Source organism: Centruroides vittatus, unplaced genomic scaffold, assembly GCF_030686945.1.
Source record: "Centruroides vittatus isolate TY-2023 unplaced genomic scaffold, ASM3068694v2 contig_18, whole genome shotgun sequence".
In the NCBI taxonomy this organism is placed as follows: Eukaryota; Metazoa; Arthropoda; class Arachnida; order Scorpiones; family Buthidae; genus Centruroides; species Centruroides vittatus.
This window is the reverse complement of record NW_027121101.1, coordinates 2,593,616-2,610,097: the sequence shown is the minus strand read 5'-3', so window position 1 is coordinate 2,610,097 and position 16,482 is coordinate 2,593,616. Positions and strand designations below refer to the sequence as shown.

At 35.0% G+C, this 16,482-nt stretch overlaps 4 protein-coding genes across 5 annotated transcripts in view; 3 read left to right on the top strand and 1 right to left on the bottom strand.

The window, feature by feature from the left end:
- The window catches only part of LOC136969550 (kinesin-like protein CG14535), a 30,654-nt gene extending 28,278 nt beyond the window's left edge, over positions 1-2,376 (bottom strand). Inside the window, exons 1-2 of one of the 2 annotated variants that reach the window (XM_067263760.1) lie at positions 2,080-2,376; positions 716-967 (exon numbers count right to left, since the gene is read on the bottom strand). In XM_067263760.1, coding sequence (XP_067119861.1) covers positions 716-915 — 200 coding nt within the window. In that variant the 5' untranslated portion in view covers positions 916-967; positions 2,080-2,376. Of the gene's footprint in view, positions 1-172; positions 245-715; positions 968-2,079 lie in introns of those variants that run through there. The other variant, XM_067263762.1, reaches the window with a different exon arrangement.
- LOC136969559 (uncharacterized) overlaps positions 1-16,482 on the top strand; it is a 122,915-nt gene that overhangs the window by 101,019 nt on the left and 5,414 nt on the right. The gene's annotated exons all lie outside the window — the stretch shown is intronic.
- On the top strand, positions 12,022-13,177 carry LOC136969700 (uncharacterized). Its single transcript, XM_067263979.1, has 3 exons — positions 12,022-12,372; positions 12,445-12,826; positions 12,904-13,177. The coding sequence occupies exons 1-3, from the start codon at positions 12,208-12,210 to the stop codon at positions 13,095-13,097; spliced, it is 741 nt and encodes a 246-aa protein (XP_067120080.1). The 5' UTR covers positions 12,022-12,207; the 3' UTR covers positions 13,098-13,177.
- On the top strand, positions 14,781-15,798 carry LOC136969699 (uncharacterized). Its single transcript, XM_067263978.1, has 3 exons — positions 14,781-15,089; positions 15,156-15,540; positions 15,620-15,798. Exons 1-3 carry the CDS (start codon positions 14,937-14,939, stop codon positions 15,712-15,714), a joined length of 633 nt encoding a protein of 210 aa, XP_067120079.1. The 5' UTR covers positions 14,781-14,936; the 3' UTR covers positions 15,715-15,798.

Below are 16,482 nucleotides of genomic sequence, written 5' to 3'. Positions count from 1 at the left end.
TCTGTATCATCTAAAATGTTTTACGCTTCAACATTCATCTCAATTTTCTACTTAAGATATTAACAAGAGAATCTATAGGAAATATTTCTATATAAACTAATAAATTATCCTTTTGTAATATATTTATTCTAAATAAAAGAAGTAGAAACTATCAAACTAGATTAATTCGCACCGTAAACGTCATCATCATTTTCCCAGGCTGGGATCATTGTCTTCTTTTTCGATAATGGACATCCGCTGTCTCCTCTACGTCTGTAATCCAAATTTATCAGACTAAAGCGTACAAAAATCTCCTACAAAACTGCATAAGTAAATGTTTTTTTTTACGTTTAAAACAAGTCGGAATGATTAAGAAAAGTTCACGTCTAGTAGTTAGTTACCGGAAGTAAGGAGATTCTAATGACATCACTTCCTGTACAATAAAAAGGTTCAATAATTCTCCCTCGGAATGGATTTATTAAAGTTTTTTCCTTTCGTTAACGATGCCGGAATTTGTTTCTTTTTTAAAACAAAATGCGCGTTGTATTTACACGAATTTTGCCCAAATTAATGTTTTTTGGGCCATTATTAATGTCATTTCTCGACGCTAGATGGCAGTACTCAACTTAAGTCAAATCCGAAAGACGCGATTGGTGTATTGTACGTAATAATAGTAATAATACATAAATAATCGTATAAAGAAATTTAAATTGAGTTTGAGGAAAATGGCGACTACCTGTATCCTAGGTAAAGAGTCGGGGTGGCATTTGGCCTATTATAAGTCATCCTGGTGGTGGGAGATACCGGAATTGGAATTTTGCTGGTTCTGCCGGCGGCATGATGATAAACGTGATGATGGTAATGTCGATGGTGATGATAAGGTGGTGTCGGGTCGCTATCCGATTTAGGCACCCGATCTTCTCCGGACTGCACCATTTTTTTTTCTTTCTTTTTTGTTCTCCTTTACACCATTTATTTCTCTTCCGATCTGAAAAACGTGGAAAAATCGCTTTTAATCAAACGCTGGACATTGATTGAGACGGAAAAGTTGTCATCGGAGTCTTATCGTGCTCATTATCGCACATCTAATGCGGTCATTACAGCCAATGACGTCATGGCAGCCATTACTTGGCACGAAATAAGAAGAGGAAAGCAGTGGCTGAGTGGATGTGGATTAGTCCTATAGTGGCAAGCTTATCGTGTTGAACACGGGATGTCCTTTGTGTACCGTGGGGGACACACGTGTTGTAGGGGCCCCCGTTCTATAGAAACGATGTCTACTCTCTACCCCATTGACCGGGAGTTCCCACACTCGTCCAGGTGATCTTTCTTTTTACCTCTTCATTTAAATCACTGTTATTTTTTAAGGGCATCTACTTCAGATCTGTTAACCACTAAGAAAACATATAACCCATATTGTATGCAAATGTCAAACTCGTAAATCCAGTTATAATAATAAATAAATGCATAATGCTCCTACACTCTTTAAAAAGCCTATTTGTTAGTTGACATATGCGCTCAATAAGCGTATGATAACACGTTTTAAAGCATAAATTTAATTAGTAGCGAAGATTTAGGCATTCGAGCGTGAAATATTTGAAAGAAAAACGTTTAAAAAATGATTTCTATAATCCAGAAACCAGTGGAAAAAATACTCATCGCTTGACTGTTCTCGTATACGAAGGGAGGGAGGGTAATGTGCCGAAACATTCGGGCATGTTAGATAAACATCTGAGATTTTAATCTGACATTCATACTCATCTAGATACATAAAAACGTCGATGAGAATTAAAGCACAAAGCTTTATAATATTCTCAATTGAAAGAATCGACCTTAAACACACAAGTCCATTTAAAGAAATATAAACTTTAAATTCTAAGAAGGCCGCCTGACCCTCACGTGTTGCACAACTCTCGCGAATTACCCGCAATTAGGGACCATAAATTTGTATGCTTTAACTTGTATTAGTGATCGAATATCCGCTAATCACGTGGTTTTTAGTCGGGTAATTTTTTATCCACCCATCGATTCGATTATATTTAAAAGGTTGCCTTAAATGGATATTAAAAGGTCGAAAACCTTTCGATAAGTAATTCTTACCTGTCAACAGAAGATGAGATGGTAGTCACATGGATATCAAGCGGAGCAGTAAACATCCCGTACATGTGACATGCTCGTTCCGGAGTACATCCACTCACATAATGGTCCAAACACGGTAGGACTTATCCACTCCTCATGAGGGGTGTCGATAGCAATGAGTGCACCAGTTGGACTACTCGACTGACTTTCAGAAAGTTGGCATAGTAATTAGTAAGCCGACTCTAAGGACACTCTTGTTCCAGTTACGGATAGTTGAAAGCTGAACAAACAACCTTCCATTCAGAATTTTAAATTCCTAACTTTTAAATGGGTTTTTCATCGCTTCTTTTCTTTTTATCTCGCATAAGATATTACACGTTTAATATTCATATCTGTAAAACTACTCTCCTGTATCATCTTGAATTTTCTGAATCTACAATTTCAGAGTCAGCAAATCCGACCACCTATGAATATTTTTCCCTCTCCTTTTTTTTCCTACATAATCTCGAATTTTTCTGAGAAATATTCTAGATTTTATCGGTGTTATATTTTCGACCGAATGAGATTTAAAAGGCGTATTACTATTACTAATAATTACTACAGTTAAACTTTGATTTTTGACCTTAAATTACAAAGGAATTTGTTCGGCAATAAAGCAAGAATTTCTCTGCTGAAAGTCTTGAAATTCACAGGAAAATTAGCGGATACTTCTTATCTAAATGGGATCCATAAAGATAACTTTAAACTGCCGAATTTAAATTATAGTGTTTTATAATTACTGATTAAATCGCGTGTAGAATTTTAAAAAATGTCCCTGCCTAATTAGAATAGAATGTCATAGATCAAAAGATATAACGATTATGTCTTTTATAATTAAATTAGCCATCTTATAACTTAAGTAACTAATTCGAGTTTGCAAGTTAAATAAAAGGAAAGAAGTTATAAATGTAGTTTTGAACTTTTGGAACGATTAAATTTATAGTAAATAAATAAAAGTCGAATTTATCACGGACAACTTATAGAATACTATTAAGTGGAGGAGTGTTTACAAAAGTCATAAACTGACGATGGCTTTATAACTAGAGCATAATCCACAAAGATAAAAGGTCAGAACCACATCAAATAAATCCAAAAGGAATGCGCTGGATGTATTTGTGGTAAATTCATTTACTGCGACAAGATAATGCTAAGGTTGATATATTTCCTGTTTAACTTGTAAACAAATCTTCGGGGAACATTTCTACTCCATACTTGGACTATCTAAGCGAGAAGGGTGGTCTCGATAACCGTATACCTGTGATATCTCACTCGTTGGTCGACCATTATCAGGATAAGAGAAAATATGTATGTGTGTAGATACTGTATATAACAAAACCCGATCCGCTCCTCCCTTTCTCTCCCTGATTGTATTAATAAATAAAAGTGTGCGGTACCGATCCCATTCGACATTGCCACCCAGGATATAGACTTGTAATATTAACGCGATGAATCAGACTGGAGTTTCGGCCCATAAAGTTCTACGAATGGTTTGTCCGTTTGCTGTGCGGAGTAAAAAGGGTGACACACTGATTTAGACGAGTCTCCTGTCCACTTCTGTATCTCTCCCGTCCCTCTCCTCTCGTAAAAACACTGGACGTGAATCAGCAGGTTTTTCCTCGTCGCGCTGGACAGGGAGTTAATGAGATGGATTTTATGGCAATGATCGCCTTGCACATCTAATGGTTTGTAAGCCAGTCAGGCCTGAGATTGAATAGGGGTTCACTCCCTGAGACTAATACCTCTTAAAGGTAGATATAAGTTCGAATTGATTCGCGCAGATGATGATATTCGTTCTCGTAAATGATTGCAGTAGTTTGATGCGCTGATGATAAATCGATTCGGATCGATGTTAATTTTTCGTGATCACCTTTAAGAAATGCGGAGCAGATTAAAAAAAGAAATAATAAGAAGTGTCTGTGCTCGGAACAAAGCCTCTTTCATCTTTAAATAATATTTATGTAACACGAAACTTAATGTTTAGTCGCTTGTAACTGTCTTTCGACAGTGTACTACGATGATACGAGTTGAATGAAGTACTTTATCCTAGTCCTATTTGCATTCACAATCCGCCTTTAAGCGTATCGATCATTCTTTCTTTTAATCAAGTGTTTCTATTAATAACCACGTGAGAGGAAAGAAAAATCTGCACACATTTTTTTCTTTTTTTTCTAAATAAGAACGCTTAGCGAAAGGTAGATTGGTACACATATTTATTTCACTATAATCAGCGTTGACGTGTGTCTATCCGTATTAGAAACACTTCGTTGGTTCTAGTAGAGATAAGAAATCTTTCCGAACTATCTGCCAATTTCCAGCTTATCTTAAATCGAAAGAAATCTCTGAAAATAAAGTGCTCGTATTTAGTAAAATTCCCAACGATAGTGTGCTCATGATTGCCTATCGATATACTTTCCCCCCTTCTTCTTTTTTTTAAATGTTAAATTGGAAATTAACAAGTTTATGAATTCGAAAAGATCAGTAGATACATCAAAGGGAGTCTCGTTTAGTCCGGTCCATTTTCGGAAGAACAGACTAGATCCTGTTACACGTACTCTTCGGGATGTAATCTGCTCATCATTAGTTACTCTAACACTTTTCCAACTTTGATCGAACGGGGATTTTGTTTCAGTTGAACGTTTCTTGTTTCACAGCCATCTGGGGTTTTCCTATCCCCAATCCACCACTCCTCCATTTACATTTCAAAGAATATTCTAAAAATAAATAATTAAAAATAATCAGAAACTTTAAAGGTCTTTCCCCCTGAAGAATTGGCTTCTATAGCAGTGCCGCTCGATGAAAAATAGAGCGGCAATACACAGAATAGTATATATATATATATATTTTTCTTTTGCTTAACATATACATAAAGCTCTTAACGAAAGAAGTCGCTGTTTCTTCCATATATAAGCATGGGAGTAGTCAGACAAATATTCGACTCCTACTGTCTCAGCACCCTAGATAAGGTCATGAATGTGCAAGTGCTTCCAGGCATTCTTCCTCTCAAAAATATCTATTAAAATTCAAGCCAATCTTATTCTATGCTGCGTTAATTATCTTGTTTTGCATTGACGTTATTAATCAATGGGCTAGATTCCTCTTCTTTTTTTTTAAAGTAGCACACTTTAAAAAGTTGCCTAATCGCTTTTTTAACGACTACACACCCAAGGACCAACAAAACATTTCGGGAAATCTCAAACAATACAGTTATTGAGGAGTTTAACTCGATAACATGATACTTAACTCTTAAAGGCAAGAAAGTTGTTGACAAGAAGCAGATACAGTACGCGTAGTTGGAGTTTTTAGAAATGTTTCTTTCACTAAATATTACTACTAAGATAAAAATTCGTTTGCTTAAATCCTTCCCCCTCTTTCTTATTCATTAAATTTATTTATTTCTTTATATCATTTTTCCTTTAGAAATTACAGACTAAGCTTTAAAATATTTGTTTGTTTCATTAAATCAGCGTAATAAATGAAGTCGTAATATAAAAGCCAGACGGTGGAGACTGTCATTTAGAGTACTTTCTTAACGACCCCTTGTCCCAATGACCCCATCACCTGTGTTACTTATCAGGAGGGCAAGCTACTGTGACTCAGGAACGGGATGGGAGCACAGTGGGATAAGTAGCGAGATTCTGAGTTATAAATGAACTTAGATCGTTCGTACATCGAAACCAGATTGATTTATCGTTTGTTACTTGAATTATTCACACTGGCAATTTAGTACGATTATTATAATTCTGTTTTTTTTTTTATTTTTTTCTGTGCCACTGTAAAATAATGCTCTATATATAGCCGTGCCCATTCTCAAGGTTAAGCTATAAACTTCAACTGTGGATGTCTTACTTGCGTTCATCTAGTCTCTTTTGTGTTGAATAGAGAAGGGAAATGCTGAAAAAAAAAAAAAAATCCTCCACCGCTCCAGGGGTATAGGGGCGACAGACGGTCACCGGCACTTTTTATTCTTCCTTGTCTCCCTAGCCATCATTGGGAAGCCATTTTCACGAACAAGCTAATTAGAGTGCAAATCTAGCTGATCCTGATGGTATTAAAGGACGAACTATCTATTATTATAACTTTTTTTTTATGTTAGGATGGGGGACTTTTGATAATCTATTTGACAATGTCAACAGATTAGTTTCGTGGGTTTTTTTATAATACGTAATCTGTTGTAATTGGGAGTTTTTCTAGGTTAGTTCTGTAGTATCCAACTGTAAAAAACAAAAAAAAAAGTGTTCAACGTAGAAAGTAAATGGTAATAGTTCTTTGTGAAGTGGAGTCAAGTGGGGGGTTTACGACTTTTCCAAGGGTTGTCTACTACTTTCACCGTAAGTTAAGAATCGAAAAGATGGAAAATGCAGCCGCGACACTTTAGAGTCCACTCGAGTCAATCATCTGGGATGTTTCCGAGTTATAATATAATCTTTTGAGAGTTTTTCACACTTATCCGGCTAAAATTAACTCTTTTCAGCCTAGCATTTTATCGAATTTCGTTCGAATGATCGCAGCACTTACCAGGCGTATTTGAAAGAGTTTTTAACATAAAAATATGCTTAAACCGTGATATTTTTGCATTCTTCGACGTAATACATACCGGCTTTTAAAAAATTACAAAAATTCTTTCTAATATTCTGGATGGGGATTTACGAAAATCGAATTAATGATTCAACTAGGGAATCGGCAACAAATTCCACAGACAGCGTGAGGATTTTATAAAGAGGATTCCTTCCTGCGACTGCATAAGTAGGATAGGCTACTCTTTTGAAGTGGACGGACAAAGAACATGGTTTTAAGTGGACACATCTATTGTAACGAGGCTGGCTCTCTCCTACGCACTCAACATATTAATTACACCAGCATAGATCTATTGATGACCAATTTTGGCTGCGTCAGCGGATGGTTCCAACTGCCAAACATATCGGAGGGGTGACGACAATATATAATAGAGAAAAACGGAGGAGTGTAAAGCCATCGGAGTAATTCAAACTGTCAGAATGGGAAGATTTCTTAATGAAGGGGTTAAGCGTCCAAAACCCCATCTGATTATTCAACAAAACCCCAGTGAGGTTTTATACATCATAAAATTCTTACCCACCGAAACGATTATTAAAAATTCTCTGAGTCACGGCAACACCAGTTTGGGCTTTTGTAATAATTCGTTTATTTTTATGCTACAATAAATCACATAATAAAATTGTTGGGTGGATGTTAACGAGTCGTGAGAAGAAAAAGAATCGCTTTGGATACGGTATAATATAAGCTAAATGCTTGGATAGGCAATTAGACAAACCAAACATTTGCATTAGATCCCTTTCATAACGCGAATTTTAAGGCATTAAAACCGAGCCGCATAATAATAACCGGGAGGCGAAGTAAAGACTAAAATGCTTCCCTGGCACAAAAGGATAATAATATGATGAAAATTGCCACTTTCGTCTTTTAATTCTCATTCAAAACAAAGCCACAAGCCGGCTGACGTACTGCACATACCTTTTTTTAAAATCGTTTCGCATCTCCGAATCCTTACAAGTGCTGCTAAGCAACCTTGATAAATGACACGGATGCGGTTTCCATAGTAACAAAAGAGATCATTCGATTTTTCTAATTTGTCAACAGTTAAACAATTCACACTAATTTGAATTCATTAAAAATGATTAACTTTTTTCTTTGTCTTCCTCTCTCTTTCTCTTGACAGGATTGTAAATATAGTTGAGATTATTTTTGCCCAAGCAGATCGGAATCTAATTAGTGTGTTCAATGATTCATTGCTATAGGAACGGGACGGGCTCCATATTGTTTGCACTGCCTCCTGTTTGAAAATGCATCGACAAGCTTACCACCTGTTGGTTCTGGGAAAAAACTGCTACAAAATGTTAATGTTTGAATAGCTGTTTAAACGCATATTTCAATAGCGTAATCGACGAAATTTGCATGCAATTTATGGTGTATAAAGGCTCGGCGAAGGCCGAAAAAAAAGGCAGATAGATTTACTGCCAGCGCAGAGTTCATAAATCTTGTCTGGTGTACAGTTTCTACGCGTGATATAGACGCATAACGAGTGAAGAATTGATAGATAAGTTATCAATAACGTACTGTATACCTGGAAGGCATAAGGTTTTATCGCTAAAGTTGGCCTTAATGCAGTGTTTTAACGAATGCCAATGTACAGTAGACAAACTGGCTTCAACAAATGTTTAATATAGAAATTTGGCCGCCAAAAAAAAGGTTCTAAATAGAGTTAGCTGTTGTAGAACACCGGAAATTCGCGTTGATCTGCATCGGGGGGCCCAAACGGACCGGATGACAACGGAAATGACCTTTTTCCTTTATGGACTGCATAGTATCACTATTCTCACGTTATTCGCTAATTCAAAAGTGGAAACGTGCCTGTAAAGGAAAGAAGGAAATCGAGAGTACATTGAAAGCGTGTCAGTAGCAAGGAGAGATAATCTATTAGCTATAAGAATGATTACGGCAGGAGGGATTTACTAAGATAAATTAATATCAAGAAAGAAATAGGTTAATCTCGTTATTTTCATCCCATTTAACTGCGAATTGATCGGTTATATCTAGACAGAGATTTATATTATCGATCTCTGTCCGATTTCGGGGTCATTAACTATAATTCTGTATTAATTTTATAGTGGGGGGTTTATTATCTAGAAACGTCACTGTAAGTATGCAGATTAATTGCTGTAATTTGTAAGAGGTGTCACGTGTCGACATTTCTTCTTTTGAAGAGAAATCGAGCCTCAGGCTATAAAAATTATAAACCAGACTGTGTGACCTATATATTCGGGTCTGCACTCGATCATCGGCTTCTGTAAAGACATTTAAAACTGGTGATACATCACACCAAACCACCCCGAATGACCTTAATGCATCCGTTTGATAATATTCGGCAAAGGGGCATCGAAATTTTATAAGAGAAGAAAAAATATGTCACTCGGGAATGTCCGGAACGAGGTAGGTATTTTGCACGGTTCTGTATCGATAGAACGAGATTGTAAGCGATACGAGGTTCTCTACACTTGGAAGTGGGCGAATTGTAATATCTGGTGTACAGTTTCACTTCTGTGGTGGCCACGTCTTTCCGAGTTCAAGATCAGATTCGAATCCTGCTGACTTTGCAGTAAGCCAGATGTGAATGGAAGAGCAAACACTCATTAACCCAATTATTTATTACACAATTCTCTCTTCTAAAGTTATAAGGTGTTTAATCGCTGGGAAAAAAGTAATAAACTTGGCATGGGAAAGTTGCTTTAAAGTTTATTTTCTGCAGCCTTGCTTACGAGAAAGTTTATAATATATATAGAAATAGGGTTTTCCCTTATCATCGCTCATAACTTGGACGTCTCTGCTATCTTTTCGGAGATTTGTTTGTTGAGAGAAAGTGCCTCCGAGGTGTCTGAAATATCCACAAAACTCAAGTTTTGGCCCAGTAAAGTTCAATTCTATAGGAGGGGAACTTTTAACGGCATTTTATGTGGTCGCGACTCGCGAGAAGGGGTACTTGCCTATCTTTAGTTGTCTATAACTCGCTTCTTGTCTCTCCTTAGCTCAGTTTTCATTAACGTCTCGGTTAAATCATTGTGATTAATAGTACCAGTTAATTCTCTTGGGGAGAAGTGGAAAAAGATCAGAGTAGAATAGAATTATAGGGGATTAAGTATTTTCTATACAATAAATAATTTAATGTATCTCGTTGACAGTGGATGATGTGGCTGACATTCAATTTTCTCTGACACATACAAGCAGCTGAATGCCTTTTGAAAAGTTAGTTTTCTAAGGATTGACATCAGCATGTGTTTGCTGTTTATTTGGTTTCAGCACAGGATCCATGCTTATGACAGCATCAATTATAGAAGCTCGAGCACACGTGGACCATTCGGATAAAAATAGATTATGTTGTGTAATCATTTACTTTTTACAACTCCAGGTTTTTCACAGTTGTATGACCAGTCCGGAATCACTACTAGAAAAAGTAATAGCGCAGCTTCAATCATCCGGTACTTACAAAATAACCCGACATTACAGCGGTGCCATTATTATCCAATAGAGGTTATTATCGAATAAGGTTGGATGGCTCTCCAGCTCTTTATTATTATCATGAAGTAGTTTCCAAGTAAATTATGTTGATTTTTGTTTGAGGATAAGCCGGATGTATTCACTAGTTAGAAATCTATCCATCTATCTTATACAGAATAGAGCCGAGGAGAGTTATGAGAAACAGTGCTGATAAAAACCATATGGCTTAACTTCCTCGGTCGCAAACCACCATAACCAGGACTCGACGGCAGAAAACATAGAGATATAAATTATTTTTACGTGCGGGGGTTGGGGAAGTTTGTTAAAACTACCAAATTTTCTACCTTGATTTCCCCCGACTTACTCATTTCCACCCCCGTGAGTCAGCCTTTATCGGTGATTATTTTTCGAATGTCGAGGATTAACTTAAGATAAAACGCCAACAATCAATCAGAATTTTTCTCCCGACGCTGATTCATTTACGTTTATCTTAACTATATAAAATTTATACAGCTTCTCTCTAAACACACCCTCTCTAAACATAGATTTGTCCATCTGGCATGGCAGGAAATCCGAAACCTCTACAACAATGTGCACATTGCGATTTCCTAAAGTCTGCGAGTGGTTATAAATCAAGGTGTACGTACAAGAGGGAGGGGGAGAAAACTTAATGAGGATTTGCTTTGTTTTCAGGAAAATGCCAGCCAAGTAGACAATGTCCTCAATAGTCGAAGATATTTTGAGTAACAGCTGACAGCTGCGAGACAAATTAAACAACAATTTCTAGTTTAACAAGACGTTTCGTCTCCAGTTACAAGGGGACAGTCAGTCCCCTGGCATGAGAATGGCTCCCTTTTGACGAGTACAACAGAACTGTTTATAGGCAATGACTGCGGTTAAGCGAGGATTGCGGAAGAAACAGTGAATGACCACTTGTATGTGACTTCCGTTAGGATATCTATCGAGTTTTTTTCCATTCATTTGACGTTTCCGATTTCCAAATTTAGATTGTTTTTACTCCAATTCCTTGTATTTTTTTACACTCGAATCGCCCTTTTACATTATCACCCCTATCTCCAGTCGATTATCTTTATGTCGATCGATTCGATGCGTGGTTTTTATTTTTTATTTTAATTATTTTCCCCTGAATTATTATTAATTTATTGATTTTTTTCGGTATTTTAAATGACAATAATAGTTCACGATATAAACCGCAGATGTCAGCACGTGTAACGAAATTTTAATGCGATGAAATTTGATTAAAATATTTCTTCTTAACACTAAATGAACAAGAAATTAATTAAATATATAATTAAAAATATTTAAATGCCGTTAAATTTTTAATTAATTAACATTATATATCTGTCGAGTTTACTTAATATCAAAATGTAGTGTTACATATTTTGTTAATTAAATTTAAAGCTAGAAAACCTTGACCTATAAAGGAGCGGGAGACATAAAAAAACGAGTAGTATTTTTTTAATATATATATATATATATATAAATCAAACGATCTTTAAATAAAAACAAATAAATACCCTATTACTCTGCCATCTGTATGAGAGAATACGAACTAAACCAAACATATTTTAAGTATTTTTTTTTATTTAAGGATTTTCTTACAAAATGTCGTAAATATCTAAATTATGTAATAAATAAAAATTAAAGAAAATAAAAATATTTGTTTACGAGAACCTGTTGTACAATTCTGGTAATTGTATAGTCAATAACCTTTGAAAACGAAAGTCGCGAAACTTGTTTATAAAAAGAGTTTATGGAAAAACAAAAACAAAAAAAAATTGTACATTTTATTTATATTTTATCGTAATTTAAAATAATTACACCGATAAAAACTTTAAGTTCGTAATTATAAGAAATCCTATTGTTATTAACACCTTCGTAATTGAATGTAAATAATGGGATATTAAATACAGTACAATGGTAATAAGTGAAAGTACTTATGACCCGATGATCCTTGCTCGTGACATTGAACTTGAAGGGTGAATAACCTAACATTCCGGTACTACAAGTCAAAATGCAGTATTTAAAGGAGCCCCTTGCATATCTGTTTGCGTTTAAACCATGCTGATGTTGGCCTTACTTTACTTCTTCTCCTGTGGACTTATCTCCATCGTTAATGGACATGGAAGAATGCTGGAACCACCCGCTAGAAACATGATGTGGAGATTCGGTTATCCTACGCCACCTAATTACGAAGATAGCGAACTTTTCTGTGGAGGAATAGCCGTAAGTTTTTTGAAACTTTATAGTTCTTTATACGTATATAAAAGCCCTATATTTCAAAATTGCCATTTTTAGATTCAGTACCTACGTAATAATGGAAGTTGCGGTGTTTGTGGTGATAGATACGATCATCCTCAACCCCGGCCGCACGAGACAGGTGGTATGTTTGCTACCGATATTATTGCCAGGACGTACCAACCGGGTCAAGTCATCGATGTCATCGTAGATATTGTGGCTAATCACGAAGGTTATTTCGAATTTAGTCTTTGTCCGAGAGGAGAAGATAGATTTCTAGAAACTGAAGAATGTTTCCAAGACAATATGCTAGAGTTATCCGATGTCTCCGGTACCAGATATTACGTACCACATAACAATACAGGATTATTCTTCATGCAAGTTAAACTTCCGAAAGATGTAACTTGTATGAATTGCGTGTTTAGGTGGCATTGGCATTCCGGTACGATGACGATGATTTATTATGCTTTCATTTCATCTTTATGCTTAACCGTGTTAATTAAATTCATTATATTTTAGGTAATAACTGGGGTATTTGCGATGACGGAACGATGAGAAAAGGCTGCGGTCCTCAAGAAAATTACAGAAATTGTGCAGATATCAGGATATTCGCCGGTGCTGGCATTGCAGGACCAATTTATTATAGTAATTTTAACGAAACTAAGCCGGAATCTAACGTAACCGATACCGAATCTAGGAGGAAAACTGAATAAACTGTATAAGTTTGTACAGACCAAAAAAAAGCTCTGTTATATTTGTTGTTTGCTTTCGATCAATGTTGAGTTTGACGTCTTTATTCGCTGGAAAGTTTATTTTGTATCGAATAAAACCGAGGTGAAAAAATAATAAAATATTTTGTTACGTACCAAAACGATTTCCTTATCTTATAATAAAGTGAAGATTAAATTGTTGAATTTTATAATGTTTTATTAAAGATATTTTACGCCGAGTTTTGAAGATTTCTCTTCCACACGTTTAATAACAATTTTAAAACAAGTTAATCTATTAAGCAATAACTTTACAATTATGATGATTCACACTAAAAAATATTTAATGTAATAAATTATTACCCCCTAATTTAGCCACGCAATTAAGTCGGTTTAATTGTATAATATTTTCCCTCTGTTTTTAAAGTTTTCTTGCTTATAAAATTAAGATTAGAAGAGAAGAGTAAGGTATTCATTTACGTGAATGTCACTTGTTATCACGACTCTCATCGCCCTTATTCTACGAGTGACTTTTTTAAATTAAAGGAGCAAGTTTGGACACTATGATAAATGTTTCAGTTTATATAATTTCCTATCTCTTGAATTATATATAGAACACCCTACTCATTGTCTCTTGCGTTGAAATGAATTGATTTTCCAGCAAGCGTCGATATAATTAAATTACACGTCTTTGTTTATTTTTGCTAATAACAATCGGTCCCGATTGTCTGTTTCACCGGCAACACAACAGGAAAGGAAGAAGAAGAATGCCAGATTCGAATTATCCGTGAAGATCCGAATGGAATTCGAATCGGGATTCTTTAAAGGCAATATGAGAAGATAGGATAGGTTGTCATAAAGTAGCGTAACACATGAGCGAACTGCCAAAGGTGGGTGCCTCTCGGGAAGACTTTCAATAGGAAACTGGCCCCCATTAAGGTGTTAGACACGTGAAAACTCGGAAAACAGCCAGGTGTGCCAGCCACCACCAAATACAGTAGGCCTACTAGTGTTCAGTGGTTTTGTGCACTGGACCACTGGTGGGAACGAATTACTCGACACATAATTATATACTTTAAGTAAAAAATTGAGGAATATATTTTCATTTAAGGACTCATAAATTATAAAAACAGCGTGTGTTGACGTCATAATGCGTATTATTTGCTTAGAATTAACCTTGAATGAATTTTTATCTATCCGAATGCAGATGTACATTTTCTAGAAGAAAAAAGAAAAAAATAATACATATAAATTCACATATGTTAGTTGATATTTTAAGGCAGATAAAAATATAAAATTATTATCTTAGATTTATTAAATTATAAAAAAAAAATTATCAGAAAAATTAGAAAGAATTTTTATTACCTGTTCACATGGAATTGTTATTATCGCGAATTCCGAAATCCTAGAAAACATAAGAATAATGTCGAAATATTTGCAGTTTAAATCGCGTGATATATATATAACACGACTATAAATGTTAAAAATAAAACGTAATATCAGATGATATTTTCGGCATTAAAAAATGTATTTTAAATGCAGATATTACAATTTTATATCTCGAATTTGATTTATTCCGGTTTACATTACGTTACAATAACATAAAATATATCAAATATAGGAATTTGTATATAATATTTGAATTTTTTTAAGGTGCAACCGTTTATTATTTTGATAATTTATTGTCTTGGATTTATCAATTAGTATAGTAAAAACTGAGCAGCTGTTAACAATTGATATATTTTTAATGGTTTTATCTGAATCCTTCTAACAGTGATAAATGATAAGAAAATAAAATGAAAGAATTATCGAAAAAATATCACTTTACATCCGTTGCCTGTAAAGATGCTGTTGTGGAGTATCTTCTTATCTTTCATCACTCTGGTATGGAGCCATGGAAGGCTTCTGGAACCCCCGAGTAGATCTAGCATGTGGAGATTCGGTTTTAAAAATCCTGTTAACTACGACGATGATTCTCTTTATTGCGGTGGAATCTCGGTAAATATTATTAATTAATCGAAATTTTTACTTTCTTCACGATATTTCACTAAGAAATTTACTTAGGTTCATTGGAATAAAAATGGCGGAAAATGCGGGATATGCGGTGATCCGTGGAATCAACCAGAACCTAGAGACAACGAAGACGGAGGAATTTACGGTAATAAGATCATCGCCAGAACTTACAAATCCGGACAGGAGATAGATACAAATGTTTATTTAACTGCCACGCATCAGGGATATTTCGAATTTCGAATCTGTCCCCTGAAGACACCCGATCAAAAGGCGGATCAGGAGTGTTTAGATCAATATCTTTTAGAGAGAGCCGATGGTAAAGGCACGAAATTCCCTATTCCTCCAGGTGCAAAACCCGATAATTATCCTGTTAAGTTGAAGTTACCCCAAGGACTTACTTGCGATAGATGTGTCTTCCAGTGGCACTATCGTACAGGTAATTTTTGTTTCTGATACCACAATTCAGATTGATGTGGATGATATTTTATATTATATATATTTATAAATCTAAACAGGTAACAGCTGGGGCATTTGTGAAAATGGTAAGGGAGCACTGGGTTGTGGTCCTCAGGAATATTTCCGTGGATGCGCCGATATCGCCATTAAATAAAAGAAAATTCTTGTAATTTCTACATGATATCCAGAACTTTTTTTTTTTGTTTAAATTATCAATAAATGCATTGTTACTGTTAAATATACATATGTTTATTTAATAAAACCAACATTTTCGTACACAAAAACTTTAGAAAATGCAATTTATAAATTTATTAATTAGATAATGCGCGTAATATTTCATAATATACCTAAAAATTGTTATTTACTAATTAAAATTCATAATAATTTAAGTTAGGTTGTATCCAATTTACATTTACATGAAATACCATACCTATAAAATCTATAATTGAGATATATTAATGATGAAAGATCAGTTTACATTCACCAAAGTTTGTTTTTGATAAACCTAAAGGTGATTGATATCGTTTCTAAATCCGGTTATCATGATGTTGCTCTAAATTTCATATTTATACAATGATCCATATCAACGAAGGAGAAAGATTTAACATTTATATAAATTGGCCTATAAAATATTACATTTCATTAATTATAATTTACATTTATTGTATTAAATCATCGTTTTACAGATTTATCAAAATTTAAAATTTATATCTAAATAACTCAGTTTGACGGAATAAGGAACACAAACACAAGGGTGATCTGCTAAAGAACAAGTGGGGAGCCTCTCGAAAGGACTTTGTATGGGAAACTGGGCATCATTTCGGTGTTACAAACGTGAAGAAAACCCAGAAAACTCCTCTCCAACTCGAAAACCTACGACCAACTACCAGTTTTCAGTGACGTTATCCACTCTGTTACTGAC